The sequence below is a fragment of the Sceloporus occidentalis genome, unplaced genomic scaffold (assembly GCF_023333645.1).
Source record: "Sceloporus occidentalis isolate IW3139 unplaced genomic scaffold, rSceOcc1.0.p SCAF_1, whole genome shotgun sequence".
NCBI classification, from domain to species: domain Eukaryota; kingdom Metazoa; phylum Chordata; class Lepidosauria; order Squamata; family Phrynosomatidae; genus Sceloporus; species Sceloporus occidentalis.
The window spans coordinates 15,974,448-15,999,140 of record NW_028316981.1 but is presented as its reverse complement, the minus strand read 5'-3'; the positions used below and the strand labels follow the sequence as shown (position 1 = coordinate 15,999,140).

The 24,693-nt window shown below is 42.3% G+C and overlaps 1 protein-coding gene across 3 annotated transcripts in view; it reads right to left on the bottom strand.

The window, feature by feature from the left end:
* Positions 1-3,311: 3,311 nt before the first annotated feature.
* NEU1 (neuraminidase 1) overlaps positions 3,312-24,693 on the bottom strand; it is a 38,803-nt gene continuing 17,421 nt past the window's right edge. Inside the window, exons 2-6 of one of the 3 annotated variants that reach the window (XM_089513837.1) lie at positions 21,269-21,461; positions 14,137-14,399; positions 8,396-8,581; positions 5,145-5,364; positions 3,312-4,108 (exon numbers count right to left, since the gene is read on the bottom strand). In XM_089513837.1, coding sequence (XP_089369963.1) covers positions 3,888-4,108; positions 5,145-5,364; positions 8,396-8,581; positions 14,137-14,399; positions 21,269-21,461 — 1,083 coding nt within the window. In that variant the 3' untranslated portion in view covers positions 3,312-3,887. The remainder of the gene's footprint in view (positions 4,109-5,144; positions 5,365-8,395; positions 8,582-14,136; positions 14,400-21,268; positions 21,462-24,693) is intronic. The other 2 variants (XM_089513845.1, XM_089513853.1) reach the window with 2 other exon arrangements.

The window sequence follows — 24,693 nt, the reverse complement described above, 5'->3', positions numbered from 1 at the left end:
TATTTCAGAAGGATCCAGCCAATCCCCCCATTTGCACTGAATACAGCCTGCTAAGAGACTAACTTCTTGAAAGGGATCAGCAGATGTGGTGCAAATTTCCCAGTTTTGGTGCAATCAGCTCTGGGCAAGAGGAAAATGCTTGCCACAATTTTGCAAGGCTTAACTGATTTGTTGTTGCAACTTGCAAGGATCTTGCAAGGAGATCAATGTATTTACTTAGGGTGCACCTACACTGTGGAAATAATGCAGTTTGAAGCCACTTTAACTGCCATGGCTCCATCCTACATAACACTGGGATTTGTAGTTTTTTGAGGCATCAACACTCTTTGGTAGAGAAGGCTAGAGATCTTGTATATCTCCAAAACTCAGGACTCCATAGGATGAAGCTACAGCACTTAACGTGGTGTCAAACTGCATTATTTCTACAGTGTAGATGCACTCTTTGTTTGGATAGACATTTAAATAAGGAAAATATTGTCTGTATCCTGAGGCAACTGCCTCATCCTGCCTAGAAATAGGACTCTCCCTGCCATGCAATGCTTTGCTTCATTACAATTGCACCAGTTTAAACATGCTCTCCTCAGTCAACCAACAAAAGGTTTATTTGATTAATGTCCTGATAAAGCATAAAACTGTGTGCATAACCTAGTCTTTTGGCCAAAGGGTTCTTTTTCTTCCAAGAATTTGCCTTAGTGACGTACGCTGTGTTGCTTGGTTGTTGCCTGGGCAGAGTGAAGATGTGTGTGTTGTGTTTTTATGGGCACTTCTGTTGTCAAGGGTTACAAATGCCTCTTCCACAGGGGATTCGAGGGAGAGCCAAGCTGCAGAGAAATGATCTATTATTATTATTATTATTATTATTATTATTATTATTATTATGTCGAAGGCTTTCATGGCCGGCATCCATAATTTGTTGTGGGTTTTTCGAGGCTATGCGGCCATGTTCTAGAAGAGTTTATTCCTGACGTTTTGCCAGTATCTATGGTTGGCAAAACATCAGAAATAAACTTTTATAGAATATGACCACATAGCCCGAAAACCCACAAAAAATGATTAATTATTATTATTGTTGTTGTTGTTTTGTATCCTGCTCTTTTCCCAGAACTAGGACCCAGAGTGGCTCACAATATTAAAAGAACAATATATTTATGATCTACCTATGTACGAAGGCCCTGAACAATGTTGTTTTTACTAATAAAAACATCCCGAGTGCTGAGTCTCATTTGCAGCCTGGTAACTGCATGGCATAGTGGTTTGAGTGTTGGATAATGACTCTGGAGACCAGGGTTCAAATCCTGCTCAGCCATGAAACCCACTGGATGACCTTGGGCAAGTCACACACTCTCAGCTTCAGAGAAATGTAACAGCAGACCCTCCTCTGACCAAATTTTGCCAAGAAAGGTTTGCCTTAGGGTTTGCCATAAGCCAGAAACAACTTGAAGGCATACAACAACAAAGTGAGGGGTTTTCTTGGCAAAATTTATTCAGAGGAAGTTTGCCTTTGCCTTCCTCTAAGGCTGAGAGAGTGTGACTTGCCCAAGGTCACTCAATGGGTTTCCTTGGCTGATCAGAGGTTTGAACCCTGGAGGCAATGGCAAAGCTCTTTTGAACAAATCCAAGAAAGCCCCATGATAGGGTTTTCTTAGGGTTGCCATAAGTCGGGAATGACTTGAAGGCACACAACATCACCACAATGTCTTAGATGGCCTTTAACAGGATTCAAGAAATAGAGCTCTAGATTCACGGCCGGCCCTATCAGTAGAATGAATGACCAATGTATGTTTTATAAGAGTTGCCAGCATACTCATGTCCAAGATAGGCTGGGCTGCGATTCTTATCAGCTCTAGCTAATGGTGAGGAATGGTGTTACTTGCAATCCAACATCAGTATGGCCACTGTTGCCCATTTCAAGTATAGTGTATTTTCCATGTACTGAGAGCTTCATGTGAGAATGCTACCATGCCGGAGGTAACAACTGCAAAGGTCAACTTTGGTCTCAATCCAACCATCTGGCTATTCCCTCTTCCTCGCGATATCATTTTTGGACTCATGTATTCATGTGCAAACACATTTTCCCCCTTCTCATTCTACAAAGTTGAAATACCTCTGCTAAGGCTCAGTTAGAGACAGCCAGTGTGATGTCGTGGTGTGCATATTGGGCTACAACTCTGGAGACAAGGGTTCGAATCCCCACTTGGTCAGGAAACCCACTGAGTGACTTTGGGCAAGTCACACACTCTCAGCCTCAGGGGAGGGCAATGGCAAACTTCCTCTGAACAAATATTGTCAAGAAACCCCCATGAGAGGTTTGCCTTAGGGTTGTCACAAGTCAGAAATGACTCGAAGGCACACAACAACAAGGCTCTGTGTAAAGCTTCTATAGTGTTTGCAGCATAAACCTTCTATGAGGTAGAATATTACTGTACAGAATTTACAACCACAGCATGTTATGACAGATACTGGTAAAAAGAAAGGAAGGGAGGGAGAGAGGATGGATGGATGGATAGATAGATAGATAGATAGATAGATAGATAGATAGATGAAAGAAAGCACTGGGAGTGGGGTTGGATGCTGTCTCCTGCTGTCTTGGGGAGTGGGTGCTGAGATGAAAGATAGAAAGGCTCAGGTTCTGCTGTTGGACAAAAGAGTCAGAGCCACTGGAATTTTGTAGGTCCCAGAAATATCATAACGGTAAGGGGGAGATCAAGTTGGCTCCATTTATCATCCAAAGCAGCAGCAGCAGCAGAGGGATTTGCTTCACATGTCACAAAGGGAAGTAGTAACTGCAACTAAGAAAAGTAGCTATTCCACTTAAGAATACCCAACTTTGTTTTTTTTAGAATTAAAAAAACTTTTCCTTTTGTGTTGTATCTTTTAGATTTTGAGTCTGAAGGTAGAATATGTCTTGTAACTAATTTTTGCCAGCTACTCTGATTTTTTTTTCCAGCTGAAAGGCAGGCTAAAATGCTGTGATAAAAGGACTGAAGTTATGGATGTCAGAGAAAACAAATTGGAGACAGCCATCTCTTCATCATACTCCAACAGCAAACATCCAATGGCAGGTGGACAGTTAAGATGAGTCCACAGCCTTGTCTAGCAAGGAATTTTTATTCACTTCTCTCATTAGAAACAGAGACAACAGGTAAAGGTGAACACCAACATGGCATAGTGATGGATTAGGATTCCTGGAAATCAGGATTCAAATGCCCACTAAACTATGGAAAGAGAAGGCAATGGCAAACTCTCTTAAGAACAAATCTTGCCAAGAAAACCCTACAGTAGGCTGCCTTATGGTCACCATAAATCAGAAATGACTTGAAGGTACACAACAGCAAGGTAAAGGTGCATTAATGTCATTTATTAATTACAAATAATTTCAGTTTTCTTCTTTCCAGTTGATTGCACTGATAAGAAATCGTCCAAACTGAATTAACAATGTGCTCCTGATCATTTGTTATTTCCATCTTGTTTTCTTCTCTTTCATTCTCTCCCCTGCTCCCTGTTCCTCTCCATAAATCTTAAACCACACAGAAATTCAATAGCAGCATCTAACGTGAGACATGATTCTGAGGTAGTAAGGCAGCCCAACACCAGTGTGTAGAAAGGACAATGTGCTTGGCCTAATCTTGTCCACTGGGGAGGCAAATAGGGAGTATAGGACATAACCGGAGGACAGAAGGCAGGCCCACAATCTCCTTGCTTCACTGCCACTTGTGTAGGACTCCTCTGAGTTATCCGCCAATGGCCTTCCATCATAACTCTCAGACCTCCACACCTTTCCTTGGTCTCAATGCAAATCCCTTTTTATCCTTAACTGGGCAGTCATAAGGTTCAAGAGGGATAAAGGCACATGGGAAGAAGGGAGGCGATCAAGTTCTGAAAGGTAGTCAGAGCTTCCCATTGATGCTAATCTTGGCTACTGAGACACTGTCTGTGGATGTAACCCGCCCCTTCTCATAAATGATAAAGAGACTGTGGACATCCTCAGGGGCAGGTCCATCCAATGCCGTCATGGAGGAGTAGCCGCTGGCACCGCTCCAGATCTGCAGGGGTTCTTTCCACCATGAAGAGCCATTGGTGAAACTCCAACGTAGTGTCATATTGATGCCTAGGATGGAGAAGAGGGAAGAGGCAGGGTCATAAGCAAACTGGCTTTTGAGTGACAATGCCCAGGTCCTTCCCCCCTGGCCACCAGCCTGACCATTAATTCTTCATATTTTAGCTTTGCTAACAAGAGGCTAACTCTGATTGGCCATGGATTTCCAGAATTTTAGGCAGGATACTTTCCTATCCCTATCTAGAAATAACTGGGATTCCTTAGTAGTCTTCCATCACTTACTAACCAGACCCTGATCCTACTTTGCTTCTTAGTTCAGATAAGATTAGGTGTGCTCTGGTTGGTGTGGTGTTTGTGGAATGAGTCGTGTGCAGCTTGTTCTGAATAGGGTAACACTCCCCATGGACTAACAGGATTGTAACATGAGGGCTCTCCAAGATATATTATTGTCACAGGAGGCCTCAGTTTTGCAGAGCTGTCTTTTCCTAGCTTTGGCTGCTGGCCTTATCCAGACAGGGATAAGTCTATGGTGGTAACCTCCAGGTTAGAAGACTGCAAAACACTGCGTATGTGGGTCTGCCTTTGAAGATGGTTTGGAAAATACAGCTAGTGTGAGATTCAGTGGCTGGATTGCTAAGATCCAAAACATCTGAACACATGTTTCTGACCTGACTACAAAATGGCTACCAATACAGTTGGAGTTGTTCCCAGTTTCAAAGTGTGGTTTAAAACTAAAAAACCCACAACCCTTTGTATACAGTTGGCCATCCACATTTGCGGATTTGATTAATCTGTTCTCTGCAGGGGTCACTAGATCCTCCAGAGCAACTCTGCCAGAAGTTGACTATATAGTGGCGCTGAAGAACCTAGAAATTCATAGAGAAAACACTTCTCTAGGCATTTGTAGGTCCTCCAGCATGATTCTATGATCAACTTCTGGGATGCTGACCACAGACTTGCACTGGGGGACCTGGAGATTTCTAGATTCCCTAACAGGAAGCTGGCCACTGTCTTGTAGAATCTCACACGCATATTCATCTTTGCACAAACACATTCTCTCCCCCGCTCCCACTGATTTCTCACTCACGTTGCTGCTCGTGGGCTGGGTTGCTAAAGAAGACGAGGCCAGACTTGACTAGAGCTCCTGCAGCCACAGCTGGGTCCACCAAAGTCTTATCAAAGGTCACATTCTCCAGAGGGAGGGTTTCACAGGCATCATAACTGCGAACTACAATGCGACAGCTGCAGTGGTAGAAATTCTGGTTCCTAGCATTGATCACCACGGAACCGTCTGGCAGCTCATAGGGCTGTTATGGAGAGAGTTAAGGGATGTAGGTAAGATTAGTGTGAACTCGGGGAAAAGATGAAAGTTTCTTTGCTTTGTGGATGAATGTGTTTCATTCCCCCCACCCATCCACCATAATATTTTACTTCTTCGCCTTGCATTACTTAGTATAAAAATACAAGAGCCCGGGAAAGAAAAGACTGCTGCCAGATGGGAAAACTCTGAAATCTTTAATTCCAAGACATAACTTCCAAGGGCACTGATATCTAAATGAGGCAGGCATGAACTCCTACCAGGATTTACCACCAACCTTGCTAGGCAGGCTGCTAGCTCCGCTTAGCCGAACTCAACCTGGGCTACAATCCATGCTTTGCAGGAAACTTCTATTAGTCTACACTAAAAAAGGATTAACCAACACTCTCTGTTCTAGATTTTTAGGCCAGAAACCTTTAATAAAAGTAGCAACCAAGAAGCAAAATACTGGATTCAGTATCCAGATCTCTGCAAAGGGAGAAGGTACACACATACACAACACTATCTAAAGGTAGGTTTATTTACAAGAAAAAGGGAATACTCTGTGTGTGTATAGAAAAATTTGGGGAAAATACAAGCAGGCAAAAGAAAAGAAAAGAAAAAAGAAAAGATCTTGGCTAATCCTAGTTGATACATACCGAAATACAGGCCTCAGAGAGTAGGATCCCAAGAACAAAAGAATAAACACCATAAGAAAATAGCAAGCTATAAGGCATAGAAGAAAGGAGGAAACTTGCCAACTCTGATCCCTTACATTTATACCTCAAAGCCCATATGCAACCCTGGGTAATTCCCAATTGCTGTCTGCCTAACCACCAGCTTCTCATGCTTTCTAGAAGCCACAGGTTTCCAGAAGAACAAGTAAATCATTAAGGCACAATTAATGAGGTTTCTGCTTTTGCCTTGAACCAATTACATAACACACAGGTGGCCTTAGGAGACTGTGTATCTCCAAGAAGTTCAACATATAGAAGCTGCTGGAACACAGAAGAAGAAAAATGGATTTCTTCAGAAACAAGAATATATAACCATGTTGTATTTATTCATTTCTTGAATATTCCACCTCCCTGCCAACAAAGAGCTCAAGGCAGCTATCAATAATAAAATATAGAATTACATAAAGAATTAAATAAAATATAGAACACTGAGATACAAACCCATTCATAAAAATAAAACAATTTTAAAAAATCAAGAAAGATAGAATCATCATCAGCAAAGCACTTAAATCTCCTTCCACAACAGAACAGCTCCTTCCACAACAGTGCATGCCTGAATAAAAAAGTCTATGCAAGCTAGTAGAGGGACAATAGAGAGGGGGTGAACTCAGCTTCCTTCAGCAGGGAGTTCCAGAACATGAAGCCTGGCATTCTCAAAAAATACTCAAGATCCCCTCCTCCAAATTTCAGGTTATCTCTAGCAATTTTAGTTAAAGAGAAAAAATGGAGGGGGAGGGGAACAGATGAACTACTATAGGCCATGTTCTACCCACCTGCTCAGGTAAGCCTGACCTCTGTCTTTGGACCAAAGTAAAAAACATAAAAAGCTGCCTTACCTCAAGTCAAACTCTTTCTATCCATCCCAATATTGCTTACTTACTGTCAACACCTGTCAGATATTACGCAGATCTTTCCTATCAGATGTTATCTGATCTTTTTAACCAGACTGAAAATGTCAAGGATTGAACGTGGGCTAGGATTGCCAGGCTGGAGCTCCTGTAACTTTAATAATTAACAAATCTTTGAGCAGGATGAGATACAGTTGGCCCTTCCCTTTCACAGGAATCTGTCCCAGACCCACCCACCCACGCGTAAAGGATACACCGCGTATGCTTGAGCCCCACTGAAAACAACGGGGCTCATGTATGCGGAGTGGTGTGTGCACTATGGGTGCGCAAGCCATTGCTGCTTCTGGCACACAGCTTCAGCATAAGCTGAAAGCCACATATAGCGCAACCACATATGATGTGGGCACGCTGTACTCTAAAGTTCCGTTGAGCAGAACAAAGATGCCTCTCCTCCCTTACCTTTCAAATGTGAAATTTTAGCCACAACTGTTTCCTCCCAACATGACAATTCTCTTGTGTCTAGTGACAAAAACAGAGCTAGGCACTCCTCCCTCCTCCAATGAGGCAACAGCCATGTTGGGAGTGGATGGCTGCAGTTGAAAGTTGTTTTTGGAAAGTGAGAGAGGACAGATATCTTTAGCTTGGTGGAATTTTACGGTATCTCATGCTAATCCAAGATTTGTTGAGAAATAAAGTTTCTTGTTCATCAGGAAGTGCAATCATTGTTTAGACTGGGCACAGCTCCAACCCTTTAGCTTCCTAGTCCATGCTGCACAACTGCTGGTGTTGTGGATGGGCTACCTGCCTCTGTCATCCCTGTAGTTCAGCAAGAGCAAGCTGGTAGAGCTGTTCATTCTGCCAGTTTCTGCACACTGAATTTAATGAGACTTACTTTGGAGTAAATTGGCCAGGACCATGTTCCTTGATTATTATTTTTTAAATCCTTGTTTAGAATCGTGAGGGCTAGAAATCAATTTTTAAATTTGCTGAAAGAAAACTCAGGTTCTAAGAAATCTTATAGGAAGCCGAAGTCTTCCAGTCACGAAACAGTACCCAAAATGACTCACAATGATTTGCTGCCTAAAGCAAAGTGCCAGATGGCACCTCTCTAATTTTACATGCACAAGCCAAGCAGACTGGAAGCTGAATCTTATTTCAACGCTGATGTGAAGACATTTTCTTCTATGCATTTCTTCTACAATTTTTTCTACAGGGAAAATGCAATGGGTGGGCACAGACTCGTATATAAAGCTCTACCCATGCTTTACCCCCCTAACATTTGTTGTTTAAGGTCGATGTGTTCCTTTATCTCACAGCTGGGCCAGCCCAACAGAAGGGGTAATGAAGTGCTCTCCTCTTAGTACTTCTACTCATACACATATTTATGTATAATTATCCTTACAGGTGCTTTGTGTTTCTAATTTAACTAATTGTGCACCTTCACAATCACACCTACCTGGCATTCATCAGGATTAAAATCACTGGGAAGCTTTGCCTGGCCATAAGGGATCCCATGCAGGGGTTGCTGCCCATATCGCCATGTCAAGCCGTGGTCATCACTGAGGAGGCAGGAGATCCCGTCCCATGTTAATGTCCCATGGCCACAGACAATCAAACGCCCCTTCTTCGGCTCATAACGTTTCTGAAAGCCAGAGGTGATGAGGAAGAAATGAGACTGACATCCTATGACTCACAGTGCTGTTTTATTCCTTCTCTCCTTTCCCCTCACAGAAATGTCTCTTTTCCTGTAAAAATCCACTTGTAGGAATACTCCCTTTCAGAATAGCTCCTGCTCTCCGTTCACCTAACAGCCTCCTCCTAATCTCTTTGCCTTATGTGATGAGGTGGAGAACATGGCCTTTTCAGGTTGACTCTCCCTTACCCAGAATTTCAAAATCCAAAATGCTAAAAACAAAACAAAAACCTTTTTCGTGTGTGGCTGAGATAATTACATCTTTGCTTTCTGCTGGTACAATTTACACAAACTTTGTTTCATGCACAAAATTATTAAAATGTTGTGAAATAGGTACTTGGTACTCCCACCCCCATGGATATCAAAATCTGTGGATGCTCAAGTCCCATTAAATACAATGGCACTATGAAATGGTGTCCCTTATATAAAATGGTGAAATCAAGTTTTGCTTTTTGGAATTTATCTATTTTTAAAATATTTTCAAGCCATGGATGGTTGAATCCATGGATACAGAATCTGTGTATACTGAGGGCTGGCTGTATAAAATCACCTTCAGGCTATGTGTATAAGGTACAGTGGTCCCTTCTCTTACGCGGGGGATCCATTCCAGACCCCTCCGCGTAAAAGAAATTTAGTGTATACAGTGGTCCCCCGGGTTACGAAATTAATTCGTTCCGCTGCCCTTTTCGTAACCCGGAAGGCTTTCGCAAGCCGAATTGCCATAGGCGCTAATGGGGAAAAGCCGCGATTTGGTGCGAAATAGCGCCGAAAAGCACCAAAAGTTTTTTCGTAACCCGAAAAAACTTTCGTAACGCGGAACAGTTTTTTTAAATAATTTTTTTTCGTAACCCGGGAATTTCGTAAGGCGGCGCATTCGTATCCCGGGGTACCACTGTATTTGATCCCCACTAGAAGCAATAGAGCTCATGCTCACGGCAGCATGTGTGCGCCATAGGTGTGTCTGCCATTATTCCTGCTGGTGCACATGGCTTTCAGCGTATGCTGTATATATGAAATGTAAATGAATTTTGTATATAATTTCATATATACAGTGATCCCAAGGTGAACCTATCACAGGATTTTCTGAGGCTGTGAGTGTACATGAATTGGAAGTGTTAGGAAGACAACATGCTCTCTCGATCCCTGTCCCTCTTGGCTAGCGGCACAGGGGGCCCCGGTTGTAACCTCGTTGTTACACCGGATTATTAATACATCATTCAGGGATGGGCAATTTCCAACAAATTTGAAATTGGCCATAGTAAAACCTTTACTAAAAAAGCCCTCCCTCGACCCCCTGTTGCATAATAATTATCGGCCAATCTCGCTATTGCCATTTTTGGGGAAGGTGATCGAGCGGGCGGTTGCAATCCAACTTCAATCGATCTTGGATGAAACGGAGTATCTAGACCCATTTCAAACCGGCTTTCGGGCAGGTTACGGGGTTGAGACTGCTATGGTCGCCTTGGTCGATGATCTCCGTCTGGGCATGGACAGGGGTAGCGTGTCCCTGTTAGTGCTCTTGGACATCTCAGCGGCTTTCGATACCATAGACCATGGTATCCTTCTGGAGCGCCTGGCGGAGGTGGGGATCGGGGGCACTGCGTTCCAGTGGTTCCGGTCCTACCTCTCCGGGAGGTTCCAGATGGTGCAGCTGGGAGACGTGTGCTCCGATAAGAGGGCCCTTACATCTGGTGTCCCTCAAGGAGCCATTCTGTCTCCCATGCTTTTCAACATTTACATGAAACCGCTGGGAGAGATCATCCGGAGACATGGGGCGCGGTGTTATCAGTACGCTGATGACACCCAAATAGTCTTCTCTATGTCTCCGACTGATGCAGTGACCGGGGTTGGCGTCTCTCCTCTCGTGGCCTGTCTGGAGTTGGTAATGGGATGGATGAGGGACAACAGACTCAGCCTGAATCCAGAGAAGACGGAAGTACTCGTGATAGGTTCTCCCGGTCCAGGGTTGGCGGTGGTTCCACCTGTCCTGAACGGAATCACGCTTTCCGTGAAGGACTCTGTATGCAGCTTGGGAGTGCTCTTGGATTCGTCGCTCCACCTCACATCTCAGGTGGACGCGACGGTTAGGAGCACCTGTTATCAGCTTCGGCTGATACGCCAGCTGCGTCCCTACCTTGACCGGAGGAACCTTGAAACTGTTGTAAATGCCCTGGTAACCTCTCGTTTGGATTTCTGCAACGCGCTCTACATGGGGCAACCCTTGTACCATACCCGGAAGCTGCAACTCGTGCAGAATATGGCAGCCTGTCTGGTCACTGGCACTGCCAGGGCCAGTCATATAACACCAGTCCTTAAAGACCTACATTGGCTGCCTATTCGCTTCTGGGCGCAATACAAGGTGTTGGTTATCACCTATAAAGCCCTAAATGGTTTGGGCCCAGGGTATCTGGAGGACCGCCTCTCTCCGTACAATCCGCCCCGCACACTCAGATCATTAGGGCAGCTATTGTTAAGAGTTCCAGAGGGGAAATATAATTCCACCTCTAGGAGGGCCTTCTCCATCTCGGCCCCCAACCTCTGGAACTCGCTGCCCTTTGAGCTCCGCTCAGCCATTTCCCTAGCCCAATTTAGGAAGGGGCTAAAAACCTATTTATTCGAACAGGCCTACCCCTGACCAGAATACTTCCTTCCCTTCCCCCCCCCCCCCCTTTGTCAGCATTGTTTCGCTGGCATGAAATTTTATTATTTTTATTGAACTGTTTTTAACTGATTTTGTATGGTTTCTTGTTGTAGTGTTGTATAGTTGTTGTTCACCGCCCTGATTTTAAGAAGGGCGGTATATAAATAAAATTATTATTATTATTATTATTATTATTATTATTATTATTATTATTATTATTGTGTTTAGACTTTGGCCCCATCTCCAATATACATCATTATGTATGCATATACATGTATTCCAAAATCCAACCCCCCCCCCATCAAAAACCCTGATTCAAAGCACTTCTGATACGCACATGAGCCAAAGCACTTCTGATAAGGGAGACTCAATCTGTACCTGCCCCAATTGGATCACTAACTAATTAAATGCTTTTATATCTTTCCTCCATGGATCTGAAGGTGACATAGGCCCGGTACAGAGGGGCACGTTTTGGCGATATTACAGCTCGATAGGGTTGGGCGTCCAGACGCGCCCAGCCATAGTGACGTCACAGGTGCGCACGCCCATCCACACAGTGGGAGCCACAGCTGAGTACAAATGCCTGTCAGCAGAAGTGGTGTCATAGCCCTTATGATGACGAAAAAAAGGAGCCGCCTAAAGCGGCTCCTTTTTGAGTGCACATCTGTGCAGCCACATGTGGATGCTGCTGCACAGTTGTGCAGCAAAGAGGAGCAGCATTTCACCACCCATACATAGCCTTCCTCACTACTTCCTCATAAAAACTCTGGAAGGCTGGTGACTATGGGAAAGTGACTGGGTAGCATAGCTGAATAGGGATTTGAACATAGGTCTCCACAGTTCTGTTTCAATCATTCCAAACACCACATCACACCACACTCTTTCCCTAGGAGCATCAGTTAGCTCCTAGCTCTGTTTAATTTTTTTAAAGTTCAAGACTTTTCTTTTGGGAAAAGATCTTAATGTTTAATTCACTGCAAAAGTAATTAATTTTTCTACACTCACAGCCTGAGAAAATCTTGTGATAGGTTCGCCTTGGGATCACCATCAGAAATGACTTGAAGGCACACAATAATAATTGCTGGTGAACTGAAGTAGTGCAATATGTGTATGCATGTGTACATGTGTGTATGTGTCTTCAAGTCACATTATAGGTACCCTATGAACAGGGCTTTATAAGACCAAAATCCAGTTGTTGTTTTGTGTATGATGACTTATGGCTACCCCATGAATTTCAGAGGTAAGGAATTTTCTGGTGGTTTTGCCAGTTCCTTCATCTAAAATACATTCTACATAGGATTGCCATAATTCTCTACTATAAACCGGGACAAAATGTAGGACAAAATTTAGTCCAAAATTTAGGACAATTGTATGATAAAATTTACCCCAAAATGTAGGACATTTAAGAAAATTTGAGGACCTTAAATGTCCTACATTTTGAGCTAAATTTTATCCTGCAATTGTCCTACGTCCTACATTTTGTCCCAGTTTATAGTAGAGAATTATGGTAACCTTAAGTCTACAGCATCTGCTATTCCCTGGTGATCCTAAGTACTAACTAGGCTTGACACTATTTTCCAAGATCAGATGGGTTCTGGTGCCTTAAGAGTGTTTAGGTGTAGAAATCCACTTGTTAGTCCTAACTAAAGCAGACCACCTGAAATAATAGGAACTTGGCAAATCAAACATTTGTTTAAGTTCCACTGCTTCAATGGGTCTACTCCAGTTGGGATTTCATTAGATTAGACCTAACTGCGTGATCCCATATTTGAGTTTTATGGCTGAACTTACCATATGTGATCAACATGAATGATATGCCAGCAGAATAGCCCAAATGTGATGGCAAAACATGCTGGTCGAGTTGTTCCACTACTAAAGATATGCTGGCAAAATTTTCCTTTTTTGTTAGTTGTTGGGGGAGCAGTTGTGCAGGATATTAATGATCTTCTCCAACTGCTGCCACTTCTGTGGCATCTGCACAATTACAGCAGTTTCATATTGCTTTAATTGCCATGACTCCATCTTATGGAACCCTGGGATGTGGAGTTTGCTGAGTTATTTAGAAAGCACCAAAGTATTCTGAGAAGAGGGAGGCAGTGTGGTGTAATGGTTTGTTGAACTATGACTCTGGAGACCAGGGTTCAATTCTTGCTTGGCACTGGGTGACCTTGGGCAAGTCACACTCTCTCAGCCTGAGGAAGGGAAGGGCAAACCTCCTCCTAATCAATCTTGCCAAGAAAACCCCAGGACACAGTCGCCTTAGGGTCGCCATAAGTTGGACAGTATATGAAGGGACAGAACACACACACATACAGAAAAAAGAGTACTCTTGTCTGCATGAGCCAAAAGGCCCATTTTAACCCTGTTCTGGTGACATCTTGCTCACATGACACATGGCCCAAACTCTTGATACTCATGAAAACATTCTGGATGGTGCTGGCAATGATATGAAGCCACACAACAACAACAACAACAACAATTTTCCTATGTTGTTTTACATCTCTATAACAAGAGGGCTAGAAAGCTGCTCTGACAGCTGAGATTGTCACAAAAGTAAGCATTGTTTCTATTACTTGTTTCTATTACTATATCTTGTATTTTCCCTCCCGACACTCTCATAGAATTATGGCACATACTGTTGTTATTAACTGCCCTCAAGTTAGTCCTGACTCATGGGAACTCTATGGATGAGACATCTCCAAGCGCCCCCATTCTCTGCTGCTCTGCTTAAGTCTTGTAGGTTCATGTTTCTGACCTCCCTAATCGAGTCTAGCCATTTGGTGTGTGGTCTTCCTCTCTTTCTACAGTGAGTAAGAAAAACGGCCAAAGAAACAGCCTTTATGTCTGGTATGTGTGTGCTCACCTGGATGCCGTAGCCTGGACCAGGAGCAAACATGGTTGTGCCAATTTCTTCTGAGAGGTTCCGGGGGACACTCCATGTGACTCCATCATCACGACTGCGAATTATCATGGTGCTGGCAGTAGTGCATTGGTGGTAGTGGGCGCAGAGAGTATACACCAAGAACACAATGTTTTTTTCCCAATCCACCACCACAGCTCCAAGGTTGAGGCCATCTGCCAGGGAACCATCATCAACAATAAACGAAGTTGGACTCCAAGTAGCACCTTGGGAAATACACATGCAGGCAATGTTAGGCTTTATTAATGACATCCCTACCTCATTTTTCCATTGTATAGAGAGGCACTCAAGATGGCTTCCAGCCAAAACAGACAGAAACAAGTCCAAAGTGATAAAATCCAGTCTATGATAGCTTCCCTAAGCTAATGCCCTTTCTATGGGTGCATCTATACTGTAGAATTAATGCAGTTCAACACTACCTTAACTGCTGTGGTTCCAGCCTACAAAGAGCTACGATTTGGAGTTTGGTGAGGCACCAACATTCTTTAGTAGAGAAGGTTAAAGACCTTGTAAAACTACAAATCCCATGATCCCACAGGATGGAGCTAAAGCATTTAAAAGTGGTGTCAAAGGGCATTATTTCTACAGTGTAGATGCACCTTAAGTGTTGGACTGAACCGCCATCATCCCTAGCCAGAAAAAAAGCAAAATTGTTTGGGAGGAACCAGTCTAATTCATTGGCAACATGTCAGGGCCAGGGTAGGCCTCAATGTTATGAACTTTCTGCATAAGATCTCCCACGTGAAAAACTCCTACCCCCTCCAAAAAGCCTCCACTCCACTGCCGTTGCTGCTTTTTTTGTTCATCTGGGAAGCAAAGAATCTTTTCAGAGAAGGATGGAGCAACATGTATGAATGTGATTGTTGTCACACTTCCAACATTTTCCTGTTGCTTCTGGGCCAGTAAGATCTTCAGAGTTTTAAATTGGACCTTGCCTATGAGCCTTTAACACTAGCATTGTGTCAGAAAGCATTAACACAGTGATGGGAACATGGGACCTGAATCTAGCATACTCCACAACTGGCCCAATTTGGCAAGGACAGTCCCAATTAATCCTGTTTTTTCAGCTGCTTTTAAAATGTCCCAATTTCAGTTGCTGCAAACAGGGTTCAAAATGCAAAAGTAGTTCATGCTCAATTAACTCAGCAAGGAGAAGAGGATAAAACAGAATCTTTCCTTTCCCAGTAGGCTAAGGCAAAAGCAAACTGCTGAAGCCTCTCCTCCTCATTAATAACTTTCACCATCTTGATTACATTCTGATGTTGCTTGGCCACACATGTCCCAGTTTTCATCTGTGAAACATTGGGAAGATATTGCTCTAGATCAGTGGACCCCAAACTTTGATCCTCCAGAAGTTTTGGACTTCACCTCTCAGTACTTCTGGCTGTGGGTCAAGCTGGCTTCTAGGAGTTGAATTACAAAACACCTGGAGGACCAAAGTTTGGGAACCACTGCTCTAGATGTTTGGACTACAGCTCCCATTGACTATGCTGGCTCAAGCTGATGGGACCTGAAGTGCAGTAACAGTTGGACAGTTATATGTTCTCAACATCTGTACTGGAAAGTGGTAGTCATTATATCTCTGATCTCTGTGAGGTTCAAAACAGGGCCTGTCAATTTCTGCAGACAAAGCTACTGTAAAAAGCACAGAAGGAAGCCTGGGTTAACTTGTCCTTGTTAACTGGAAACCTCAGTGAGGAAGCATCATGAAAGCACTGGTTGTCTAGCAACAGACAAGGACCTTCTTGTTACTGCATCAAGAGTAATGGGAACAGAAGTAAAGTGACCATTCTGTGGCATTAAAAGGAGGGGAAACAGAGTCTTGTGGTACTTTGAAGACTAACAATTTATGTAGACACGAGTTGCGATTATTATTATTAATCTTTCTCCCAATATACAGTCCTCCCTCCGTTCCTGTGGCCTTCAGACTTACGTCCCTCGCTTATGCACGAGGGATGAACGGAGGAGGAAAGGATGAGTCGCATTGCCGCGGCGTGCCACCATAATTATATTCAAGGCAATGGGGTTTGAATATAAGCGAAACTCTGTTTTCGCGAGGGGGTCTGGAACGGATCTGTACTGCATATACTCACGTATAAGTCCAGAAATTTTAGTCAATAAATTGACCCAAAAAAACAGCTGACTTATCCATGGGTCAATGTAAGTACTGTACTTTAACTCTTATTTTAAAAAAGCACCATCTCCTAGTGAAAGGCAAGAGCGTAATCCAGCCTTTAGGGTAAGCACAGTTATGTCTTCTGGGATTGTATAAATTCGTTGGCATTGTTTTCCTTTGCTTCATCTACTTTAGATTCTTTGTTATATACTCCTAAGTTCGACCCCCTTGTTATCCACAGGTCATATCAAAATCCATAATTTTGGCCTGAAAACCTGCCCTCGACTTACACCTGAGATCGACTTATTAATCATGTATTTATGGTAGATGGCAAATAGAAAATTTAAAACAGTACAATTTAAAAACAATACCAAAGCATTTAAAAAGTATTAATACAGTGGGGCCTCTTTAACTGCAGACTTGCCATTCATGGATTTCAGCATCCCCGGATGGCAAGCCCCCGTTTTCTCTAATGGTGGCGCGGCCATGTGCATTAGCTGCCACTAAGAATAATGGGAGCTGTCCCTAACGGCAGCGCAGCTGTCATTGGGGACAACAGGACTTGAGATCCTGTGGATTTTGATATTTGCAGCAGGTCCGGAACAGATGCCCTGCGGACATCAAGGTCCCACTGTAGAAAGTTTAAAAAGTAATTAAACCATTTTAAAAATGAAAACAATTACAGTTGGCCTTCTGTATCCCTAAATTCTTTATGCAGGGAATGAACCATCCACGATTTGGAAATATTAAAAAAATATATATATAACTTCCAAAAAGCAAAGCTTGATTTTGTCATTTTATATAAGACATACCATTTTACTACGCCATTGTCTGTAATGGGACTTGAGCATCCACAGATTTTGGTATGCATGGAGGGTCCTGGAACCAAACTCCAACAGACACCAAAAGCTCATTGTATGGATTAAAATATTAAAATGTGAGCTTGCTAGATTACAACCCACTTCTTCAGATGCATTAATATGATACACAGGTTAAGTTTCCCTTATCCAAAATGTGCCACAAGATGAGTCCACACTACCTTTGCATAGAAACTGACTAAAACATACATTTCTTTTAAAATCCTTGGATGGCATAAAATGTAGCATAAAAACAGTGATTAGTATCACCCCCATGACTTTCTTTTGTCATTTTAAATTTCACCAAAGTCACAGCTTAAGGATTCAGCTTGGAGGGCTGATTCTGGAGGGCCCCAGTAATTCAAATTTGGGAAAAGTTAATTTTTTGGACTACAGCTCCATAAGCCTCCAGCTAACAGGGCAATAACATCATATAGTTATAGCAGTTTGATTCCACTTTAACCCTCATGGCTCCATCCTATGGAATTTGGGGATTAGTAGTCTATTGAGAAATAGAGTTTTCACTGCTATAGAGCATGAATGTTGTAATTCAGGGGAACGGAGCAGAGCAGAGAATGCTAAGAACTACACCAAACTGCAGTCCTAAGAATTCTTTAAAATGCAGTCATAACAGTTAAAAGTGGCACCAAACTGCTATAATTTGCAGACATACTCCAAGAGGCTTGTGCTGTATAATATTGGCTTTTTGTTTCTCTGGTTAATATGTCTTTCAGTTTACATGGTGTTTTTTAAACATTTGCATGGGCTATGTAATACATTTATTTGTTTACTAAATCCCATCTGAGGTGGAGTCTCCTTCTTTGGAGGTTTTTAAACAGAGGCTGGATGGTCCTCTGTCGGGAGTGGTTTGACTGTGTATTCCTGCCTGGCAGGGAGTTGGACTGGATGGCCCTTGTGGTCTCTTCCAACTCTGTGATTCTATATGGTAGCATTTGTGACTATCTTCCTTGTTGTTGTGTGCCTTTAAGTTGTTTCCGACTTATGGAAATCCTGAGTTTTCTGGGACTGAGAGAGTGTGACTTGCCCAAAGTCATCCAGTGGTTTTCCATGGCTGAGCAGGAAACCGAAACTTGGTCTCAAGAGTAGTAGTCCAACACTCAAACCACTTCACCATGCTGGGTCTTCCTTGTTACTAGAGTATAATCCACAGGTAGGTCCTGCAGAATTCATAAGAGTTCTGAGTTTCCTGCACTGAGTATGCCGTTAGACTAGAGTAGTGTTTCTATTAATGGTCAGCTCCCAGGATCTCTGATCATTGGACTGGAGACTATGGCATCTGGGACCAGGTCCCAAACATCTGGAAGGTCAAAAGATGTTACCATGATTTTTATCTTTATTTAATTCTTAATTTATCCCTTTTTATCCCAATATAATCTTATCATCAGAAGCCAGTCCTTTTTAAATTTATCTATAGAACCATATCTAATCAGTTGAGTCAATTTGTCATCTTCTATAAGGTCATACATTTTCCATAACCTGTCCGTAATATCTGGTGTATCCTCTTCTTTTCATATTTTTTTTGCACAAACTACTCTAGCAGCACTGATCACGTAAAACAGATTTTTTCTGCACCTTTTGTCAATACCATTATCCAATTTTCCTAATAGAAATATGTTAGGTAGCTTTAATATTTTTAACTTAAAGTATTCCAGAAAATACTTGGTGGATTTCAGTCCAATACTGCCTAGCTTTTATATATGACCACCACATATGTAACATGGAATATGTACATATACATAATGAAATATCTTGGAGATGGACCCAAGTTTAAATGTGGAATTCATTTTATTTTTCATATACATCTTATACACATAGCATGAAGGTAATTTTATACATACTATTTTTTAATAATTTTGTGTACACAGAACCATCACAAAGCTAGGGTGTCACTATCTCAGTGGATAATTTTGTATTTTGGAGTATTTTGGATTTAGGAATTCTGGAGATGGGATACTCAACTTATATGGCATGGATTAGAACGGAAGTGGGCAACATGTGGCCCTGAAGAGGTTGTGGGACTGGAATTCCCAGCATTCCTTACCACTGGATATGCTCGATAGTGTGATAAGAACTGCAAAAATCACCCGGAAATGAGGCGACCCAGGGCCTCCTATATAGCCCCTAGGTATAGATAGCATGCTTCTTCAGTCATCTTGGGCAACTTTTTGGTAGAAGCCATTATGGTGCTCCTCTCTTGCAAATGCCATCACCATACTCTGTCTCAGTGTAGTGTGAAGTATTGGCTTCAACTTTCCATCTGAGCTGCAACCCTATTTTCACCCTCCCCGTATAATCTATCCATCTGTGGGGCCAGCCCCATCATTAGATAGAATGAAAAGGCCACCTCAAAAACTACATTCTGTGTGCAGAGGGATCTTGTAGCACCTTTGAGACTAACTGAATTTGGTGCTTTCCATGGGAGTAGAATTCAGAGATACAACTATGTTAGTTTGGAATGTCAGTATGCAAAGGAGTCTTGTAGCACCTTCAAGACATCATCTCCAGACTTTAACTGCAATGGCTAAATGCTATGGAATCCTGGGATTTGTGGTTGGTGTTGGCACCAGAGCTGTCTGACAGGAAAAGCTAGATATTTCAGAAAACTACAGATTCCAGAATTCGATAGCATTTTTATATTTTTTTAAAGTGCAAATGCAACCTAACTAAGTGAAAGAAGTTGTCTTTTTACAGCTCTTGCTGTTTATTGTTACTGCCAGGCATGGGGACATTTGTGGGAGATTTTTAATTCATGCACCAAAAACAACTTGGCTGTCTTTAGATATGAAGTACCTTGACCGGTGAAGGAGAAAACACCTCAATCATCAAAGTATCTTGGGCCTCTCCTGTTCATCTACTTCTTTAGATATTGGAACTGCACAGTGTCAGCACTCAAATATCACATGCTTGTCACATAGGAATTAACAAACAAAAATAATCTGGTTTAGCAGACTGTCCAGGCTATCTGGAGCACCCTATCTTCTCATGTGATTTGGCCTGAACTCTAGGAACTTAGGGGGTGGCTCTTCTTCACAGGTAGGGTTGGTGAGAATGCGAAATAAGGCCTTCTCCATAACTGCTCCTACATTCTGCAATTCCCTTTCTAAGAAGGCAAAGGCTGTATCTACACTGCAAAGTTAATGCAGTTTGACACCACTAACTGCCATGGGTCAGTGCTATGGAATTCTAGGATTTGTAGTTTTGTGAAATATTTAACCTCCCCTGTCAGAGACCTCTGGTGCCACAGCAAAGTACAACAAACCCAGAATCCCATAGGATGAAGCCGTAGCGCTTAAAGCAGTGACAAACTGCATTCATTCTGCTGTGTGGCAACAGCTGAGGCTACCTTCTCCCCGTCCTTTTGCCATAAAGTGAAAACTAAAAGCAGTACAGCACTCAAACAAAGAACAATCAGTTTCTAAATGCATGCTGGACAGAAAATAGTTTTCACTTTATGGCAAAAGGACGGGGAGAAGGTAGCCTCAGCTGTTAATGTTTTATATGGTTTTAATTCTATTGACAGGGTAAGTAAAGTGACTGACTTATTCCTATTTCTCCCCAGCTTACAATTTTCGTGTATTTCCCCCAATGCTTGAGTTACGAGAGGAAAAGGTAGGGGGAGGCTTTAATGAATCCCGCAAGGATTCCTCCCCTGAGGAATTTTAACCGAAACATTCCCCCTTCTTTCCAAACATGCTAGCTGAGGGGCTAACACACGAGGTAAAAATGTTGGCTGTCTAATCTTCCCCGCGTAAATACAAATACCGAAGTTACCAGAACTGAAGAGGGTGCCTGTACTTTTAATGGTTCTGTAGTAGAGTGAATTTTAGCAGGTGTCATTTGTTACCTGGTTGAATGACAAGCAAAATCTGTTGAAATTCCCTCTTCTATTCAACCATTAAAGGAAATGGAGCCCTCTCTAGCTTTCAATCTGGCACTCCTCGCAAGTAATAGGGAGAGCTATAGTCCATAAAGTAATTTTTCCAAGCTCTGCTGCAGGGGCTTTCTTAATACTGAAACACACACATACACATTTCATTCCCTTCCCTTCCCTTCCTTCGAGCCCTTTTAGGCCTGTTCAAACCTTTGTCCTGCGACCTGCGTAGGGCTATAAATTTAGCTCCAGCATCAGAGGAAGAATGTTTCCTGGCTTCGGAGAAGGCCAAAAGGGTGCCCCGAGGTGTCGCCGCAATGATAGGGACCCTAAAAGTGTTCACCTCTCCGATCACACTGCCGCTCACCCACAGCAACTGCTCCATGGTGATGAGAGGCTTCACCTGCAGAGAGGAGACCAAAGAAAGACGATGGGGTTATTAGACTGTTCTTGAGGAAAACATAGTAGACAAAGAGGAAAATCAGCATCCCTGTAGAAAAGCAGCCCCTTGAGCCTAACGCTCCTCCAGTTGTTGTTTCTTGGTCACCAGCACACAGGCAGAATGTGGCAGAATGCTGGCTTATTGAAAATAAATGTTCAGGTATCCCTCAGTTAATGATGCTGATATGCTCCAGGGCATTATTCTTTAACAGAACATTTGTTCCAGAGATAGAAATGACATGGAAGGAATAGGGATAGGCTCCTACACCACACAATAGAGGAGTAGTTCAAGATTTTAGCAATCTTTCAAAACTAACAGTGTGCATGTGTGAAATGAAACAAAACAGGCCAGGTAAGTGTTGCATAAAAAAGACAAAAACATTTTGGGCCTTCGAGAGCTCACTTGAAGGCTTCTTCCAAAATGCTTCCAGGGATCGTTTCATATTTCACTAGGATCTCCCTTCCTTATTATACCCATTTTGGTGGCCAAATTTATAGTGCTATGATTTTTAACACACTGGGAGTAACTGGTAGGGCAGGCTTATGTATAATTTCTCTTTATCTGTTTAGCAGGTTTGCTGTTTCAAGATTCTGGAGACTGCTGCTGTTTACTTTGTTACAGGCAGGCACACTCAGTTATATGGTCAGAGTACAACCCCATTCTTTTCCAGCACAAGCTTTAATGCATTTTTACAGCACAGATCTGCTGCAACCCAGCACTGAAATTCTGTGTTCCTTCATCCCTCCTTCATCAACACATCTCCCAAGGCTGATGCTGCTTTAAAAAAAGTACTAATCAGACAGAAGACAAGGAGTTAAGTAGGGGCTGACATAGGAAGGGTGTATACTGAAGATGACATAAGGAATGCACATTGCGCTTGCAATAACGAATTGTAAAAGAGTCGATTTCCTCTCTTTCACACTTCCTCCAACCACTCCGTAAAGAAAAGGACAAGATATTCACGAAGCAAAGAAACAGAAAGCCCAGTTCCTGCCAAAATTAAAAGCATTTACAATGGAGGACTGAACTCAGTTCCAGCTTTGCTTGAATATGAAACTATTAACCGGTTGTTCTGCATCCTGTATGTTTCTCCAGGTTTGTTTTTCCTTCTTCTCCAGACTTGCTATTTGTAGAAACCATGTGACAGAAGATGCTGCTGCATCATACCGCTAGCAAGTCAAACATCAGGCACTGGTTCTCAATGCACCTTTGCTGTATTATCAGGATGCAATTGGAAATACAGAAACTGCATTTACAGATGGATGAATCTACTAGTTTGGATATCTTCTTTGCCAGATCTTAAATTTGAATCATCCAAAGTTCTGGAAATTTTGCTTTTAAATGTTGTATCTCTCCAAGTTTGGGCATTTTTTTTTTAATAGAATACTTGCCCATTTTTGTAAGCAGTTTTCCAAATATAATGCATTTGCATCATTATTTTACTAAAACAGATTTCTGTGAACTCTTTCTTTCAATATCTTTCAACAGTGGAAAACAATGTAAAATTTGCATCAGTTTCATATCCAAGCAAAGTGATGCTCAAAATTCTACAACAAAGACTTTGATCACATATGGAATGAGAAATGCCAGCTATCTCAGCTGGGTTAATGAAAGGAAGAGGTACTAGGGATTACATTGCAAACACACTGGATAATGATGTGCACAAAAGAATTTCAGAAGAAAGTCAATCTGTGCTTTATAGATTATAGCAAAGCCTTTCATTGTGTATGGAGTGCTCTTAAAGAAATGGGTGTGCCACAACAATGCACTGTCCTGATGCATGACCTGTACTCAGAACAAGACGCTACTGTCAGGATATAATAGAGAAGTGGAATTGTTTCCAATTGGCAAGGGGGCCAGGCAAGGCTGCATTTTATCACCCTATCTGTTTAATATAGGGTACTGAGGTACTGAGATGTGGTGCTGGAGAAGAGTTCTGAGGATACAGCGGACAGCCAAAAACACAAACCAATGGGTCCTTGATCAAGCCTAAACTTTCCCTGGGACAAATCAAACCGAGGCTGTTTTACTTTGGCCACATCATGAAAAGGCAGGACTCATTGGAAAATACAATAATGCTAGGAAAGGTAGAAGGCAGTAGAAAGAGAGGGGGACCACACACCAGATGGATAGACTCAATGAGGGAGGCCATGGGCATGAATTTGGAAGACATAAGTAAAGTAGTGGAAGGCAGGGGATCTTGGAGATGTCTCATTCACAGGGTCACCATGAGTCAGAATCGATTCAAGGGCAGTTAACATCAAACTGTACATTTGCTATTAGGAAAAGAAGAACTTCTGGGAATTGTCTGCCTCAAATACCAAAATAATGTGGCTGACTTTAGGTACTATGTGTACCTTTACTTGGGGAAGCCACACTCTTTGATGCTTCAGGCAGAAAAAGATCTTGCCCCAGCCCTGGTAGATATGACTCTACTGGTCAATTTTGGGGTGATTTGAAGTACGTTGACCAGAATCTCTGACTTCTAATTATTTTACAGTGGCAGCAACAAAAAGACTCCATGACAAAATGTGCAGAATGACCATACGATTAAGGAGCCCCAGTGGTACAGTGATTAAATTACTGCCAGTACTGTAGCAATTCACAGCCACAAGGTTGTGAGTTTGATCCGAGGTAGGGCTCCAGGGTCCACTCAGCCTCCCAGCCTTCCGTAGGTCACTAAAGCAAGTCCCCAGCTTGTTGGGAGCAATTGGTTTACACATTGTAAACTGCTTAGGTAGTACTTAAGTGCACTGATAAGTGGTATAGAAATGTACTTACTATTGCTATAAGATCAGCTTAGTTCTCTTACAAAACAAATTCCCTGGCTCACAATTTTTCCATTATATCTGTAGATCTTTTGTGTGAGACTCTAGTTGATAGTTCTTAGGGTTCCAGTAAGAAAACAAAAAATGAAACAGATCCCTCAGATCTTCCCAGAAAAGTTAGACTGGCACGGCACCCTTTCTACTCTGTTTCAAAAGGCGTTTGGGGACTGATTATACAAGGCCCTTCCCACTTAAAAAATGTGCAGAATTTCCTATTTGTTATTTTTGTTGTGTTTTATATGCTTTATATTTTTTGAAACTTTTTAATTTTTGTATAGTTTAATAACTTTTTAACTTTTGCACCTTGTTTATTTTTAACTACAGTCAGCACTCCATATCCATGGATTCAACTATCCACAACATGA